An 18,089-nucleotide genomic window follows, 5' to 3' on the forward strand; every position below is an offset into this window, starting at 1 on the left:
CCATTCATTCTGGGCAGAGGGGGATTTATGCAAATGTGGTATGGCATTGAATAGGGGGTGGGTCTGAGTGCTCCTGGAGCACTGGAGGGGGTGTGGCTCTGACGTAGCAGGTTGGGATCACAGGAGTCAATCACACAGGTCACATTTTGACCATCTGGAGGCTGTCCCCACCGGGGGTGGGGTAAGATACTGTCCTATAGGCAGGCTGAAGGTGCTGGGCAGGGAGTGACATATTTATGTTTGTGTTTTAGACCCCCTAGCGAATGCTGGGAAAGAGGTACACCAATCTGAGGAAAGACCCATGCATTACAATGGGAAGTGCTGAGAAGCCAGGAGAAATGGGGCCTCACTTTGGGCTGGGTATTTGATCTGACCAATCTGCCCAGAGGCAAGGAAATGAAAGGGGTCTTACCCTGAGCCCTCAACGAGGTGAGTCTGTGTCCTATCTGTGTGCCCTCAGCCTCCTTCCTGTAAGCCTCCCAGGCTCAGCAGGGAGATGTCCATCCGTGTTTGCAGAATGAACAACTGATAGACATTTGCCCATCTGTTATGTTCATGGTGTTCTTAGGATGCCACACCCCCGAGGAGTGGAGAGGGGCAGTCTGAGATGGAATGAGAGTGAGGGTCAGCCTGTACAACACAGGCCCCTGCCCTGCCAATCCCTGAGATTGTGGAGTTGGCCTTGGGAGGTAGATCAGTCCTGGTACTTGGGCCAGCCATAAGTCTGGCCTCCATTAATCTCTGAGGTAATTTCTATAGTGTCTTGGCTGGAAGCTGGGGGTATGGCCGAGGGTGTTTGGGGTATCTGGAGCTGTTGGTTGTCTCCCATCACCCGCAGTGCTAACAGACAGAAGAAGGCAGACAGATGGACAGCTGCTGTACAAGGTCTTTTTCTTTGTCATCTTGGTTGGTTTTGTACATCATCTTAGCATTTGCGTCATACAAAGTGGGGAGCACGGCCATGGCTTTTGGTCAGGTTCAAGGGGGGTGTGGGGGGCGTGGCCCTCCCTTCCCCCAGAGACTGACACATTTAAAGGAAGCAGAGCAACAAGGACACAGCACAGTTGTGGGAAAGAGGTTCCCCTACATGAATAGGATGGTCCATCTCACCTGGGTCTCAGTGGGACTTCCCACCTCCATCCCGGGGGCCAGCAGGAGCACCTCGGGTCTCTCCCTGGTGAGAAGGGCAGGATAACAGGAATGGGGACTAGAGCAGGGGACATTTGCTGGGAGACACCCCCCATGGGAGCCAGTCTGAGCCCCAGGCCTCCCAGTGAGGTCAAGCTAGCCAAACCATAGGAAGATGGAGGCCGAGCTGTGGGTGGGCAACTCTGCTAGCTTCATGGAAACCCCATGCCACGCTTAGCCTAGACACAAGCCTTTAGGATGCTCACCAGCTGTGCCGTGTGTGAGGGGTTTCTGAGCTTGTCTCTTCTACTCTCATTTACCTGGGATGGCCTATAGAGGGCGCTCTTACTTCCACAGGAAGCACCGTGAAGTTTCGCCACTAAGGACTCATTTTCTGGTGCTTTGGAGCTCAAATGGAGGACATGTACTCTGGATATCCCGTGTCATCTCCATAGAGGCCCAGAGAAGCCCCCTTTCTTCTTGCTAGTGGTGATTTCCAGGTGCAGGAGTCTGATGACCTTTCTAAAGAGTGCACATGTCTGTCAGTGATGTGCCTCATTCCATCTCCAGCCATCATCCATGCTGTGTGTGTATGTGTGTGTATGCATGCATGTATGTATGTATATGTATGTGTGTATGTGTATGTATGTGTGTATGAGTATGCATGTGTATGCATGTGTATGTATGTGTATGCATGTGTATGTGTGCATGTGTATGTATGTGTATGCATGTATATGTGTATGCATATGTGTGTCACATGTCTCCTCTTTTCAGCATGCCGTTTGCACACTGCACTTCTGCATGATCTATTCGTCTGCCCATTCTGTGGAACACACACCCCTCCTACTCTAGGCACATCGATTGAACATCCTTTCCAATGCTCAAGCACCCAAGTTCTGTCCTCCTATGAATGTGTGGTACATAGCATCCTTCCAGGGTGGCCAATTGTTTTCTCCCTATAGCCCAGGCTGTGCCAGAAATATCAATCATTATATCTCCCTGGGCTTTGTGTGGGTGGAACCAGGTATGTACCGAGTAGAAATTCTCTTGCCGCCACCTTCAAAGGACCTCAGGATCTGTTGCTGGGGGACAGAAAGGAGTCATAAATCTAGACTAAGCCAGCCTAGCCTGAAGGGCACTGAGTGGGGCTGAAAAGCCCTGATCCCACTGTGGGCGCAGAGGAGCCATGGAAACTGCCAAGGACTTCAGTTGAAGGGTCTGGAGTCTCTTGGGTCCATGTGGGTTCTTGCATGGCTGGGCTTCCTTGCCTATTTGCAGCCCCCCGAGTCTTGTTCTCCACTACCCTATCTGGTGCTCTGTACTGTGCCATTACCTTTGAGGTCTAAGAGCCCCTGTTAAAGGTTAGTTCTTTCTTAACACTAGTGTCCTTCCCTACCTTCAAGTGAGGGGGTAGGTGGGTGTCACACTCAGGGTCTAGGGAGGCCCGGGGCCCCTGGACTGGTCCCTGCCTGTCTCTGGCCCAGGACCCCAAGGCTCTTGAGAATGACCATCCTGCTCAGGATAAAAAAACAGAAACAAGCAGACAATAGGGGTGCAAGATGGCTCCCCACCACAGACATAGACACAAACACTGGCCCCCTGTGGGATGACACAGGGGCCCAAGAGGGTAGGGTGGGGGGGAGGGTAAGTCCCGGGAGCTGGAGCTGCCGAGGCCCTGCTCCTTAGAGAGGGAGAGACCAGGGGACTTTTCTGGTTCCCTACACATACGGATTGTTTTGTCTCATCTTTAAAGTATTGCGGTCTAACTGATATGGCTTTAACTATTGGAAACGGACAGGGAAGACGTCTGTCTTCTCCGAAATAAAAACATAAGTCCACTAAAATGGAAAACCTGCAGAATGCAAACTGGGGCCAGTGGGACAAAGGCTTCAGGGGTGGGCAAGTCGCCCCCTCCTGGGCCCCTGCTTTTGGGATAGGCCCTGGTAGGGGCCCAGCATGGCTTCCTGGGGTACTGCCTGGGTCTGTCCCAGTAGCATTCTGAGGACCTCAGGTAGGAAACCCCCAAGGGTGGGAGGACTCTAGGCCAAGGTAAGGTCTCCTGTCAGAGGTGGCCATCTGTGACTAACAGTCTCAGGGTTGGGAGGAAGCATCTTAGTCTGGTTCTTGCTCTCCAAGCAAGAACTTGTACTTATGCATACAACTGCTTGCTTTAGACCCACACACATGAACACCAGTCTTAGCCCACATGACAGTTCTCTCAAACACACATGTCTGCGGCTAACATGTAACCTGTCACTCTTGACACACATGCCATTTTGAAAGTACATGCATATACAAGCTAACACATGCAATCTTTAAACACGTGAGATGGCTAGCACATACTGAGAACATAACTGAAACTCAGGTATACTATGTCCCACAAACACAGACACGAGGTACATCAGATAAACAGCCTGTAACACAGAGCAAACACATACACATGCGATCTCAAGACACACGGCACCTAGATGTCTGATGGGTCTCCCATACATTATCTAGTGTGTGAGGACTCCCCCCATCTCTCCATTTCTACACAAGTCACAGAGCAGGAAGCTTTGACAATGTGGTACGTGAGGACACGTACCAGTCCTATACATCCCAGAGGAGCGCTGACTCTTGGCCAGTGGGATGAATGGACAGTCTTTTGTCAAGTGGCAATTGGCTTCTCCCCAGCTGTTTGGGGCTTTGGCCAAGACAGGTCCTCCTGGGGGCAATGGGGACTTGGAAGCACATGGACAGAACATGGAGGGAAGAAGGGTGGACAGGAATGGGGGCAGTTTGGCTGTACCAATGAGGAGCCTCATGGCACAGACCATCACTGCCCGATGGCTCCAAGTATTTTCTGGGGGCCTGGGTAGCCCCTTGGCTGGGCAAACTGGGGCCTAGCCTGGCAGTGGGGGTCCCAGGCCTAAGTCGGATGAGAGAGAATAAGGGGTTGCCCAGCCCTGGGCTCCTCCATAGATGTGCTAAAGTCCAAAGAGGATCCATTTGGAGGGGGCAGCTTGGCAGGGGCCATGCTTCTTTAGGTTGGGTTGGGGAGAGGTGTGCTCCTGGCCAGCGGCATCAGGAAGAGGAAAGAGGGCATCCCAAGCCTCCTGCCCAGGTTCTAACCTGGCCAGACCCAGCTAGAGCCTCTCAGAGCTAGGCTCTCCAGGACAGGCTTACTCTGAATAGCCTTCGTGGAGCCAGACCACTGGGGCCTCTGCCCTGACCTGGACTCCCACTGGGGGTTCAGAGGCCAAAGGTCAGCATGCTGGGCAGGGCTGGAATGTGTCATTACTTTGGCTGGCTGGGGACAGTGGTCCTCCTGGCAGTGGGGAGCATGAAGGAATGTATGGGGGGGAGTTTACCACACTAACATAGACCATGGGCTTCTGGAGGGACACCCAGTGCCTTTGGCTCTGGGTTCGATGCCCCCCCCCTGCTGGAGTAAAGCTGTCTTCTTCTTCTTCTTTTTTTTTTTTTCAAGCTACTTGGGAGTGAAACAGGACTAGAAACCCTAGGATGAAGGGTTTGTAAAGGATTGCAGAGGGGAGGAGTCCCTGACTAGGGAAAGGGGGCAGAGGCCAACTGAGGTTTTCTCCTTTGGAACTGAGACTTAACTGAATAAAAAGAGAGAGAGAGAGAGAAAAAAAAAAGACTAAAAAAAAAAAAAAAAAAAAAGACTAAACACCAAAAAAAAAAAAAAAAAAAAAAAAAAAAAAGTCATAACATGGAAGGGGCTGGAGGAGGACGGGTTACTTCTTGAACATGTCCTGCAGTGGCCCCGGCAGATATTTGAGCACTGTGTCCAGGATGCTCTCCTCTTCCTCCTCCTCCTCGTCCCCACAGCCTGCAGGGATGGCCTTCTTGGGTCGGGTCAGGCTTCCCTCACAGGGTTGTTCCAGGGCTGCCTTCTCCTCTGCCTCTTTCTCTTCTTTCTTCTTCAGCCCGTACTGGGGAGAAGAGGGACAGAGAGAAGCACGAAGTCAAGTCAGGGAGAGAAGAAGGTTGGCTGATGTGTCGCATCAACACTTTTAAGCTCCCGGGGAAAGCTGCCTTCCCCGGAGAACTAAGCCCAGTCCTTAGCAGGTGACTGATATATAAAAGACCACGACGCGGTTTCTTTTAAAATTCGCACTTACCAATAATACCCCTTTATCCGTTTGAAATCCTCAAAGTTCTGAATGTTGAATGCCTTCCTACGTTCTGAGGCATATTTCTGTGACACGACTGGCTGGCTGGCTGACGGAAGGCTACCTGTGATTTACAGCGTGATGCTACTAGACACTAAATGGACGACACAGGATGGTTCGCCATAGCTAGTGCTGCGTTTTCTATGTGCTTAGTTACGTATAATCTTCGAGGGCATGTTCCCAAGACACTCGTTTTCCTGATGAGAGTGAGGCTCGGGGAGAATCGGATCTAAGATGAGATCTGGGGGTTCAGGGGAGTCAGAGGTGGGGCTTGCAAGGGCTGCTCACCTTGTCTCGGATCTGCTGCCGGACTTTCTCGCGCTCCGCTTCCATGCGGGCGTGTTTGGCCTTGCGCTCTTCCTCCTGCTGTCTCAGGGCCTCCTGCCGCTCCTCTTCCTTCTTCTGTGCGTCTGGGTCCTTCTCCTCCTCTCCCCCCAGCATCTTCCCCATGTCCTTGGTGGCCCCTACAGGGGTGTGGAGTGGTCAGGGAGGAAAAATACGTGGTCAGGGACAGGGAAGGCAGGTGGGTCGAGGGTGCGTGGGAGGGAACTCACCTCCGAGGGCTTGCTTCATGACGAAGTCCATCCTGCAGGCTTTGGTTAGTGCTCCCTAGCCCGTGTCTGATTTCGCATTCAGCACTCCTGGCTGGTCTGCCTTTGGGAAATGAGCCCACCTGCAGAAGGGGAGGGAGGATCAGACGGAGAGCTCTCTTCCCAGGTAGGTGTTAGAGACTGAGCCAGGGCAGCCTTATTCTTGTTCTGACAAGGGATCACTGATTGAGAGTAAGGCTCGATGCCTTGCTAGGAAGAAAGAGGAGAGGTATCTATTGAGTGTGTATTAAGGGCCAGGCGCGGATCTACTATTAAGCAGCTTCTCGTTTCTATTCTGTATTATGTTTTAAAGGGGATTTATTTATTTATTTTTATTTTATGTATATGAGTGTTTTGCCTGCATGTAGATGTGCATCCAAGTGTGTGCAGTGCCTGTGGAGGCCAGAAGAGGGCGTCAGGTCTCCTGGAACTGAAGTTACAGACGGTTGTAAGCTGCCACACTATACACTTTTAACCTCGAGCATCTCTCCAGCCTTGGTTCCTGTTTTATAACCTTCAGTTTGAACACATTTTTTTTTTCTAATTTGATTAAAACGAGGAGGGGAGACATGAGATTGGATTTTGGAGAGTTGTGTTTTAATGTCCCCTCATTTGCTATCTGTCACACGACCTTCAGCAAGTGACACCCCCTTCCTTATGGTCTCAGTTTCCTCTTCCCTGAAACAGAAGTGGCAGGGCCAGGGCTACTGTGGAGAGCAGAAAGGAAGCAGGCTGGGCCATTGGCTCAACTCACCAAGCAAATGAGCATGTGCCTGTGGCCCCAGAAAATCAGAAGTGCATGAAAAAGAAAAAGGCATAGCTAGCATGAATGGGAACCTGTCCAGACTTTGGAAATTAGACAAATAGAAAATAACGTATTTTTCATTGTAGCATGTGTGTAAGTTTTGTGTTTACTAGCTTAATGTTGATTTTTTTATTTTGAATTACACATGAGGGCATTGGGGATATTGTCCCCTCAGAGCTTATGGCCTTTACAGAGGGAGGTCCTTGGAGGTGTTCTGCTAATCTTGGTTTACTAACCTCCTCCCTAAATTACTGGTTTTCCATTTTTATTATATGTTTTTATTGTTTTTTTTTCTCAGAAGATTTTCTCCAAATAAAGTCATAATTGGAATGCAGTGTGGAGAAGATGAGCAGGTGGGGGCTAGCAATGGTGGTGGAGGGGGGCTAGCCATAGTGGAGGGCCTGCAGACCAGAGCACTGGGATCCTGCTGGAGGCCCCACACCTCTGAAAATAGGCCCCGACACTCTAATTGAGAGTCTCCTATTTTAATTGTTGAGTTGTACTGATTCCTGAAGAATGTCTTTAAATGTTTATTTCGACTTATACATATATTTTTTTGTCAGTGTACCACAGGTGTGTGGTTCAGAAGAATGTGTCAAAGCACTGGAGTTACACATTGTTGGGAGCCATCACGTGGTTGCAATTGAACCTGGGTCCTCAAGAGCAGCTCTTAACCCCTGAGCTATCTCTCCTGTCCCTGAGTTATACTGATTCTCCTTCTCCTTTTCTCTGTGTAGCCCTGGCTGTCCTGGAACTCACTCTGTAGACCAGGATTTCAAATTCAGAAATCGTCCTGCCTCTGCCTCCCAAGTGCTGGGATTAAAGGCGTGCGCCACCACTGCCTGGCTATGCTGATTCTTTAACAGACAAGGCTGCTGCCCATGTGGCTGCATCAGTAACTGTCTGGAATTTGATGTGGGGTGGAGGTTAACTGGGTCTAGGCCTTCCCCACCTCTAGGGCCTTTTATCACATACAGACTTTAAGTCTCTATTACTTTCTAGGAAGAAAAAAGGACTCTGGGAAAATGATGACAGAGAATTCTGCCAGGCTGGTTATTGCAGCCAAGTCAAGTTCAAGGTCACAGGCTGTTCGTTGATGGATTCTCTTCATTTCTTTCAAAACAAGAAATCATTAGGAGACTGAGTTTCTCATAATGAGGGACCCAAGAATGTGTCTACGGGGTTAGATCATTTTCTGGGATCTATACCATTTTTGGTATAGAAAAATCATAATGTACCAGATGAAAAAGCTCCTAAGGGCTTTGGTACCAGACTGGTTAAAGATTCCAGACTGGGTCTGAGTCTCTGGGAACAATTCAGCTTGTTCCAAATGGGGCATTGCTAAAGTGATATTTGTACTGATATTTAAAGGAAAAAAAAATAGCAGGTCAAGTGTCTGGAGGCGTAAAGGAAACTTACACAAAAGACAGCCAAGGCTGACTACATATTTACGGGACCACATTAAGCCCAAAAGGAACACAGGTTTTTCGGTAAAGGCAAGCGAACCCACCCCGACCCAGAAATCTGAGTTTGAAGGTTGCTCAGCTCTGTGGAGCTGGTTCCTATTGATTTCAGACCTCAGGAGAAGACTTAATTTCTAAGAACAGGAAATGAACAGTGAGCAAACGGAGTGATTTCAGGAACTCTTGAGTTTCTGCGTGGTGTTTACACAGAGCTCAGAGAATTACCAGGTGGTGGTGGAAGGTGCAGCCTGTTGTCTAATTTGAGAGGATTCCAGTTGGAAAGCAGAGCACCTGGGCAGGGGCTCAGCTCTGTCCCTGACTTGCTGCACGACTCCAGCACACCTCTCCTGGGCAGATGCTCTCCCACACCCCTCCCCAGTGCCTCTGCAGAAGTCTCCATGACCTAGGTGCTGTACCCTCAACCCCTCCCTTCTTTATCTTAAAACTCAGTTCTCTCCTCTTCTCGAATCCAGCCCCCTCCCCTTCCCCCTTCCTCCCCAAGTAATTCTGAGGCATAACTTAGCTTGGCTGCTTGGGTCTAAAGTCCTGTTGCCTAACCTTAGTGTGGCCCTCTTAGCTGTGAGGCAGCCTCTTTGCCCATCTGCTTGCGAGAATCCTAAGTGACTTCTGAGGACCAAATTCTGCTTTTTCATTCTTACTTCCTCTACTCCTCCTTCTAGTTTTAACTTTTTTTAATAAATTATTTTTATTTATCATTCACATATTACATCTTAACTGCAGTGTCTCCTCCCTCCTCTCCTCCTGATCTCTCCCCCCCACTTCCCCTCTCCCCCTCCATTTTCCTTCAGAAAAAGGGCAGGCCTCCCAAGGGATATCAACCAAACGTGGCATATCATCTCGGCATAACAGTCGGCACATCCCACATTAAGGCTGCACGAGGCAACCCAGCAGGAGGAAAAGGGTCCCCCAAGCAAGCAAGCAAGAGTCAGAGACAGTCCCTGCTTCCACTGTTAAAAGTCCCACAAGAACACAACAACTTAGCCATAAACGTATCTGCAGAGGACCCGGGTCAGACCCATGGCGGCTCCCTGATTGTCGGTTCAGTCTCTGTGGACCCCTATGAGCTCTGCTAGTTGATTCTGTGGGCCATTTTCTTGTGGTGTCCTTCTTCTTCCTCGTCTGCAGGGTTCTCTGAGTTCCACCTAATGCTTGGCTGTGTAACCCCCTCATACCAGGAGACTTCCCTCAGGTCAGGCTGGCTGCAGAAGGGGCCCTTTCTTCCAATGAGGCAGCTCTTTGAAACTGGATCTTCTCTATAAAAGAAGGGCTACACGGCCAGTGTGAAGGTTAGAAATCATCTGTGGGCTGCGTTTGTCACGTGACAGGTGCTCAGCAAATGGAGGCTATTATTAACGTGATTAATGAAGGCTATTTCGCACACCTGCAACCTCCCTCTCCTAGCTCCAGGGATCTCCCTCCTCCTAGATGACGCTGATCTAGATTTTTCTGTCTGTACCTCTTCCTCTATGATCCATCCCGCACTTCTCCACATCTTTACTGTCCTTTCTCAGTCTCTTGAATCTTCTCCCTTCCCGAAGCCTTTCCTTGAACTATGGCCTTCTTTGACTCTCTGCCCTGGAGTGTACCAGAGAGTCTTCCCCTCATCTTCTCATCTCCTTACTGCTCCCGAGACCTGCCGTCTTAGCACAGGACCCAGGAGCCACCCTCACCAGCACGGCCAGGAGATCCATGCCTGACCAGCAGTGCCCACAGTCCTCCGTCTCGTTCTCTTTTTATAGCATTTGATGCAGATCATTACCCCTCCCCCAACTTCAGCCGCCTCAGATCTGAATTCCATGACACAGCACCCTTTGGCTCCTGGGTCTCCTCAAACAGGTCTTTTTTTCCTCCTCTCTGTTGGTTCCCACTCTAGGCAAACTCTTCCTTCTCTTTCCTCTGTTCCTCCCATGGAAACCTCCCATCTGTGCCTACTGATTTAGTTAGCCACGCATATGCACGGTGGCTTTCTCTCCCATGCCTGCACGTTTTTAACCCTCTGCTGTTTGCCGTTTCCAATTCAGTCTCTGGAAGAGCGTTCCCGGCCTTGCAGGGCTCCCATCTTGTTCTCCGGCATGCTTTGCTACAATGGCCTCAACCGAAACCTCCAGTCACTACACACACACACACACTCACCCACTCACTCATGCACCCTGCACTTCTGAGTACCTCCTGTCTACCAGGCACCGTGGAAGAGAACAAGGGCATTCTCCAACACTGGTCCTCCCAGCCATTAGTTAACTGGGGAGAGAGTTAACTGCACAGCAGAACACACATAGTTGGGTATGATTGGGATAGGGGCACAGTGAAGAATTCTAGACACTGCTCACCCCACCTCCTCCTGCTTTACTGCCTTGGTTCATAACTCTGTCTCTTCTCCAGCTCTTAACCTATCTTCCACATGACCTCAGATTCATCTTCCTCAAAGGCACATTTGTTCACGCAAACTTCTGACCCGGCAACTGGCTTCCCATGGCCTTGTTAAACCTACCACAGTCTGGTAACCTTCAAGCCCTGCAGTCTGGAACCGGACATCTTTCTTTACCCCTCATTTCTCATCTCTTGTCCATTGTGTGTATTAACCAGCAACCCCCTGCCCCAATGTCATTTCCACCTCCACCCGAGGCAGGGTGATTTGGGCATACTATTCCCACAGGACCGGTTGACCTCATCCCTGCTGGCTCAGATCTTGGCACTACTACTTATTAAATGATCTTGAGTACTTAACTTAATGTTTTCTCATGTGTAAAATGGAGACAGTCAACGCCGCGTGCAAGGCCTGCTGTGAGCACCGAGATTATGCAAATCAAGTGTCTAAGCCAGTAAGTGTCCTCGTTGTTGTCATAGGCATCTACTACAGTGGCTGCGTTAACTTTCTAAGACCCTCTGCCAACAGTGCTTCCCTCTGTGCAGATCCTGTTCTGCTTGACATGATAGGGTGGGTTCTTGCTTTTGTGAGATCTAAGGCACTTTCTATTCATGCTCTAGCTGTCTGAGTATCTTTCCTTTGTTAGCGCAGGAGCTTCTCTGTTGCCTGTCTTACCCATTTCACCTATCTGGAGGATCCTCAGAGGATGTCCGCCTCAGAGTGTTTGCTCAGTGGTATTTAATGTTGTGTGCACGGGCTCAAAGCATGAGCCTGCATGTCTGATTCTAAACCTCTTAGACACTGGTGTGTGTGTGTGTGCGCTTGCTTGCTTGCTTGCTTGCTTGCTTGTGCGCCTGTAGCTACCAACCGGGCTGCCAGAGAGGCCTGCCGATTGTGTGCAGTTGAGGATCTGGGCCTCACCGCCAGGAGGCGCTCCTCAGCGGTGCTGCGGAAAGCTGCCGTCTGTCTCCGCGCGGGAAGGGAGCTGGTGGGGGTGGAGGCTGCTACTGCTGTACTGGTAGGGTGTTGGACTGGGGGAAAGGGGGAGGGGGTGTAGGTAGGTTGATGCAAATGTTTTCATGCTGCGAGTCACGGGAGACCCAGGCAGGCCCTCATCTTCCCCCCAGACCCCACCCCACCCCTATACCCCTGCTGTCAGTCCCAGCCAAGGCACCTGCTCCAGTTCCGTCGAGTCCCAGGAACCGGGCCCCTCTTTCTAACAAGCACACATGAGCACCTGCAGTGTTTGTTTTTGCGGCTGTTTTTCTATGATTCAAGTACAGGCTACAATCACAACTCAATTCAACACTTGGTTGGTTTTTTGTTATTGTTGTTTTTTTGTTTTGTTTTGTTTTGTTTTGCAAGGGACTCCACGCTAATGGCGGTGGCCAAGACAGAGGACATCTCCCCTACTTCCCCATCCCACACCCCTAGAAGCAAGCCTTGGAGGTGGCGGGTCGGGTTGCGGGGAGAGGTTGGGCCAGAGTAAAAGGATCACTCGTCTGGGTCACGAAAGTGGGGAGGCTTTCCCCTACAGAAGAGAGGGCAGGCTTCCAGGCGCCGCTCCCCGGGCCCTCACGGAGACCAGCACTGGCAACAGCTCTGTCCTGGGGCTCTCAGTTGGTCAATGCGTGTCCCCCTCCCCCCAACACACGTCTCTCAATTCTGAACCCTAGCCTGCTCTTAAACTTTGCCAGGGAGGGGACGGTCTGAGACTGAGGAGCAGCCTGTAACCCCTGCACAGGCTCGTGGTACTCCAACAGCGCTTCTGGGGGAAGAGGACAAATAGCCCCCCTGCCCCCCACCGACGTGGGTTCTCCTCTCTCCACCTGGCCTCTGCCACCCTCGGATTCCCTTGGGAACCGAACTCTACCCCTCGGGGTGACTCTCTGCTCCTGTAGCAGAGAGCCCGGGAGGGCTTCAGGGGTAGCCACACCCCAAGTAGCCGAGGACCACGTCCCCCACCCTAGTCTTGCGGGCTCGAAGTTGTTCTCTAGGTTCACACTTGAGTCTCCGCACTCGGGGCGGTCCGAGCTCCCCAAGCCCCACTGTCCCTGCTCTAGATGCGCATCTGTCCACATCTGCCTGCCCCGAGTCTGCGGCACCAGCCGTCCCCCTGGCCTCCGCGGGGAGCTGTCCCTTCAGCACCACACCAAGCGGCCAGGGGCCGCAGTCCCCAGTGCAGCGCCCCACGGTCTTGGGGAGCCCCTCAAAGCCGCACTGCCCGGCTTCCCCCCTGTTCCGGAGCCAGAGCGATCCCCTACTGCCCCCAGCCCGGCTCCGCCTCCCCGGCCCACGGCCAGCACCGACCTGGTGGTCCCAGCAACCGTCTAAGCCACTGCAGGGCTCCGGCTGACTCCAGCAGGCGGTGCGGTGTGCTCAGCCAGCTCGCGCCGCTGCCTGGTGTAACTCCGCCAGGCGAGCTGGGGCCGAGGCTGCTGCCGCGGGCGGGCGGATGCTGAAGGCGCCCTCCAATCACGCCCCTCAGCCAGGCCCTGACGCCGTACAGCTTCTCTTCCAGAAGGGAAATTCAAAACCTCTCTCTCTCTCTCTCTCTCTCTCTCTCTCTCTCTCTCTCTCTCTCTCTCTCTCCCTCTCTCCCTCTCTCCCTCTCTCCCTCTCTCCCTCTCTTCCTCTCTTCCTCCCTTTCCTTCTTCTCTCCCTCCCTTTCCCTCCCTCTCCCTCCTGCCCTCCCTTCCTTTTCTCCCCCTCTCCTTTCCGTTTGCCCTCTCCTCATCCTCCTTTCCCTCTCACTGTTTCCTCCCCCATTCTCCCTTCTTCCTTTCCTCCTTTCTCCTCTTTCATTCTCCCTGCATTAAGCCCTACCAATCTGCCTTCAGCTGGCCTTCCTTTCCCAACTCTTGTGTCCAAGCTCCAAGAACCACAAGCTCAAAGGTTTGGAGAGGCTATGGGGGCAGGAGTGGAAGAAGGGGTTTTAAAAGCAGAAACCAAAGGAGTCGCCTCTTCAGGAAAGTTCTTTTTGGTTACTCTGGGCACAGGCATACTCCTGTTGGGGTGCCCACTTCCTTAAAGGAACCCCAGTTTCAATTACCCCCTTCTGTGCCCACTGAGTCTTGCCTGTGAGCAGCTTCTGAACTAGGCAGTCCACGGTCACATCATTTGTGCAGTTTATAACTATCGTGTCCAGCTACGCACTCACCCCAGAACTCCCTGCTCTGGACCCAGAAGCGAAAGACTGCTGCAAAATTGCAGGGGGAACCCCAGGCGAGCCACTCCTTGTCCTCTGTCAATCTGTTATCCTCTGAAGAAGGCATAGTTCTCTGGTACTGTTATTTTAGAAGGCACCGCTTTCTCTCCTAAGCCCAGGGAAGAGAAGGGAGTCCGACGCAGGGGGACCCCTGTTCCTTGTTCAGCCCCCTCCCCACCCCGCTCATACTCCTCTCCTAATGAGCCTTTCCTTTCTGCCTGTCATCTATTGGCTCCCCACCCTTTCCTTTCAACTAGCCAGAGGTGCAGGAAAATGGCTCCAGGGAGGAGGGCCTTGCACCTGGCCTTTGGAAGCTGTGCAGGAGTTCATGCATCCATCAGAGCTATGTCAGAGTGGAGATGACTTCTGCTTCTGAGATGAGAGGGATGGCTTCTCTCCCAGGAGCAAAAGCTGCAGTAGGGCAGGATCTGGGGAGAGGAAGGAGGGGTTCATAGTAGATGCCTCAACGTGGGGGAGCCGGACAAGTCGGAAGATATTGGTGTATACACCCTGCTCTCCTTCAGACCAGGAAGGAGACCATTTGTATAATGGCAGGGCCCCTCTGTTTAGGATGGTTGGGGTCTCAGCATGCTCATTATTTCCCTGTCATTTCCTGAGGTGACTTAAGGGGTGTGTGTGTGTGTGTGTGTGTGATGCTCTTGTTTCATTAGAGTGACTTAGACTGGCCACTAATGCTCGAGGGGAGTTCTAAACCAAGAGATCTGACATTTCCAGACCTGCAGCCCCCACCCGCTCCTCCCTCCCCCTCCTCTTTTCTACAAGTTCTTCAGCAAACAAGCCCTGTGAGTGGAGCCTGTGCCAGCTGCACTCTGGCTGCAACTGGGGATTTGCCTTTGACATGGACATTGATCACGCTAGGATTGAAATCCAACTTACACTTCAGAAAAAGACCGAGCACCGGGATCCATCCGGCTCCCGAGAAACTGCTGTGCAATGCTCTCGAGAAACTGCTGGCTAGGGCTGGTGATGTTGAAGGGCCCGAGAGCGAGCGGCTTCCTACTCTCAGGACAGAACTGAGGGGGTGTTAGTCCTGGAAGGGCCGATGAGTCTTGCTTAATTGAAATTGACTCAGTTTAGTAGTTGGCAAAGTAGATGCTAAGGGCATGCTTGCTGATCGGACCAATAACCAATACGGTGGAAGACCAGACTACAAGGTTCTCCCTGCCCCTCCCCCATTGCTGGAGATGGCCTTAGAGCAATGGGTAAAGAGAGGCAGGCTGTAGCTCTAAGAGGAAGACCCAGATCTCAGTTGGTGCTATCCAGCCCTGCCTGTGCGTCTGCTCAAGGCCATTAGCTGCAGTTGGATAAGAGGACCATCCAGGCGGCAGTTACATTTGAATCCAAGCCTTTTGTGAATCTCTCTTTATCTTATTATTTTTTTTAAAAAAATCCTCATTATTTGACATGAACTGAGCCTAGTCACAGAAATCTTACTGATGAGCAGAAGTTCAGTTTGGTCAAGTTTGAGGCTTCGTCCTGTTGATCAATTAGGGATAGCTCACAGCAGAACGATTTCACAGCCAAATAGAGGTGGAGAGAGGAGTCCGTTCTGCCCGGACATGGTTCCCAAATTCTCTGTTATTATTTAAGAAAAGTAGCTGACTGTTCCAAATATCCCCTAACAATGATAATGCCACTAACCTCAGCAATGAACTACGCTCCCAACAGGCCTGAGGTGCCAACTTTGGGGTTTTTTATATAAATTATACTTTTTCATTTAATTTCTACAAACCATTATTTTCAAGATGCAGACATTGAAGCCCGGGGGGGGGGGAGTGAGTCTTGAACAAAGCCAGGATTTCAGCTGACAGGGCACTGGGACTTATGGGCCTTCTCACATTCTGGACTGTTTCTCTTTTGGCATGTTCCAACTTTCTGTAACCTATGCAAGTGGAATGCTTGCAATCTATATCTATATCTATATCTATATCTATATCTATATCTATATCTATATCCACATATATATATATCCCGTTTTCTGGTTTCTAACACACACACACATGCATGTAAGCTGGTAAGCACGTGTACTTGCTCACACACGTACACATGCACACCATATATTTACACTCAGTTCAGGGTGCTGTCATGCAGACTGCGGTATTTCTTCCCCCTCCTGCCTCTCTAATCCAGCTCACTGTAAGGGAGCGTGGGCATGGGAGGTGCAAGCAGGCAGCCTCTGGTCTTCACAGAGCAGCGTTGAGAGCAGGAAGAGGGAGCCAGGTTTGGAAAGATTCACGAAATGGTGTGGCTCTGCCTCGGATGTTCACTAGGAAGCCAATTAGGAAATCCAGTGCTAGGACTTCAACAGCACCGAGGAACAGTGCGTGAGGAATGACAGCTGTCACAGGCTGCAAATGTGCATGTCAGTGAGAACAGCTTCCAGAGAGTGCCTGTCTAAAGGTCAGCTCCCCCCTCCATAACACCCCCCCCCCCCCCGTCACCTCCCTCACCCCAGGGAGCACTCTGGATGCCATGGGGAAAAAAAAGGAAATGACAGCTCTGGTCTGACTGGAGCTTTGCCAGCTGCAGCATACCTCAGCTGGTAGGGACTGGGTTCAGGGAGGCCTGAGCTGCCCACATCCTGTGGTTCTAGTTTGAGCCTGGAGGGGCAGCATTGGCCTTGGTTTGGGAGGGTGGCCTGGTGCCAGAAGAAGAAAGAACGGTGGGGGTTGGAGCGTAGAGAAAGGTTCCCGTTATATTGCTCTGCTGGTGACTATCTTCCTTCTTGTCACCAACAATGGCTAGGGGACGGTGAGAATCTCCCAGTCTACCTTTGTCAACAAGGAATGGCACAGTATGAAGGCAAACTCATCACTGTGCAATGGTGTACCTGTGCACATGGCCAGTGTGGGAGTGGGCAGCATCCATGGAGGACGTGGGGGCCATTACTGTTGTATTTATTATATGCCTGGGTCTGCTGCCACCGACTCTCACTGTTTGCTGCTGAGTCCCTCCTGTTAAGAGCCAATGTGATAGTACGTATGCAGCTAACTTCATTTTACAACAGAATATTTCAATGATGTTACAGAGGATTCCTCTGTAAGGCAAGGGTACACATGTACAATATTGTGTATACCAAATGGCTGTGTGCCATGGGGCCCAATTTAGATGGATTGTGCTAGAGTCAGAGGTTCTAAGGGTATGCCACTGTTTCTGGTTACCAATGTTGCTATCAACTAGAGATGACCCAAGTGTTAGGATGGTGGTCCTGGGTTGCTATGAGCAGGTATAAATACGTGCCACAAGGGGTCATTGTGTGGGGCAGCACAAGCACGTAGCTCCATGACCAGCCAGAAATTTGTCCTGACCACTGTGCAAACATGCAAAATATGCTACTGGGGGTGACGAGTCTCCTTCCACTTTCTCTCCACCATAAGGGCTGTAAACCAGCACACCAGCTCCTGCCCAATTGGGAAGGAGAAAGACCCCTAGAACCCTGTAGTTTTCCAGAAGGTTCTGAGATTTCACATCTGCACCCTGACTCACTGGTAACACATGAGTGTGTCTGTGGAAATTCTCTAGGGATCCGTTCTGGTCCCCAGAGCCTCGTCTCCAGTTTGTCTCCCCACTAGCATCCGCCTACCAGTTCCTCGTGGGTCCTGCATGCCCTTTATCCATGCCCATCTCCCCATCCAGGCACCCATTAGCATGTCAAAGCAGCCGGGTTCCGGCCCACACAGTGTACTCTGGGGCATCCCTACCCAGTCGCTCCCTCTCATCTGAGCTTCCCCGAAACCTTGCATTTTCCTGTCTGTTTTCCAGTCTCACTATCTACCAAAAGGAGGTTGTTTGGATGTGATTCCCCTTGTCGTGTCTGGGTTTTTTTTTTTTTTTTTTTTTTTTCCCCAAGTGTCCTGTTGTGACTTCTGTCCCCTTTCATCTACCTGAGCCCTTCCAATTCTTCTGGACATGGCCAGATGTCCCTGTCTCTGATGACCTCCGATGCCATGGTCTTTCAGGCTCTGATTTCTAAGATCTGACCCATGCCTTGCTCTTGCATAGTGGGTGCAGTATTAGATTCTGTTACCTGGACCTTCAGAGGACCCCATTCTCAATGGTCCTCACACCTTGTAGACTCTTGGTCTCCTCCTCTCCCTGCCAAAAACCTGATCAAAGACAGTTCTTACACCATAGAAGCCTTCCTTTCAGCACATGGAAAGCAGAAGTCCAAGCGAGAATCTCACTTTAAATCTCAGAATGGGGTCTCTTAGACATTATATGTCACAGGGTCCCACTCTTACTCAGAAGAGATGGAGCAGGGGGATGTGTCTTTAAACACTCTGCAGATTTGCAGGCCTTATTCCACATGGAGC

General features: G+C 51.1%; 1 protein-coding gene across 3 annotated transcripts in view; it reads right to left on the reverse strand.

Moving 5' to 3' along the window:
- Window positions 1-874: 874 nt before the first annotated feature.
- Window positions 875-18,089, reverse strand: part of Cplx2 (complexin 2) — a 69,779-nt gene continuing 52,564 nt past the window's right edge. For 2 of the 3 annotated variants that reach the window (XM_034510319.2, XM_034510317.2), the window contains 3 exons: window positions 5,858-5,976; window positions 5,592-5,767; window positions 875-5,063 (listed from right to left, as the gene is read on the reverse strand). In XM_034510319.2, the coding sequence (XP_034366210.1) occupies window positions 4,866-5,063; window positions 5,592-5,767; window positions 5,858-5,888 (405 nt within the window). In that variant the 5' untranslated portion in view covers window positions 5,889-5,976 and the 3' untranslated portion in view covers window positions 875-4,865. Of the gene's footprint in view, window positions 5,064-5,591; window positions 5,768-5,857; window positions 5,977-12,857; window positions 13,091-18,089 lie in introns of those variants that run through there. The other variant, XM_076939006.1, reaches the window with a different exon arrangement.

The sequence above is a fragment of the Arvicanthis niloticus genome, chromosome 8, assembly GCF_011762505.2.
Source record: "Arvicanthis niloticus isolate mArvNil1 chromosome 8, mArvNil1.pat.X, whole genome shotgun sequence".
Taxonomy (NCBI): Eukaryota; Metazoa; Chordata; class Mammalia; order Rodentia; family Muridae; genus Arvicanthis; species Arvicanthis niloticus.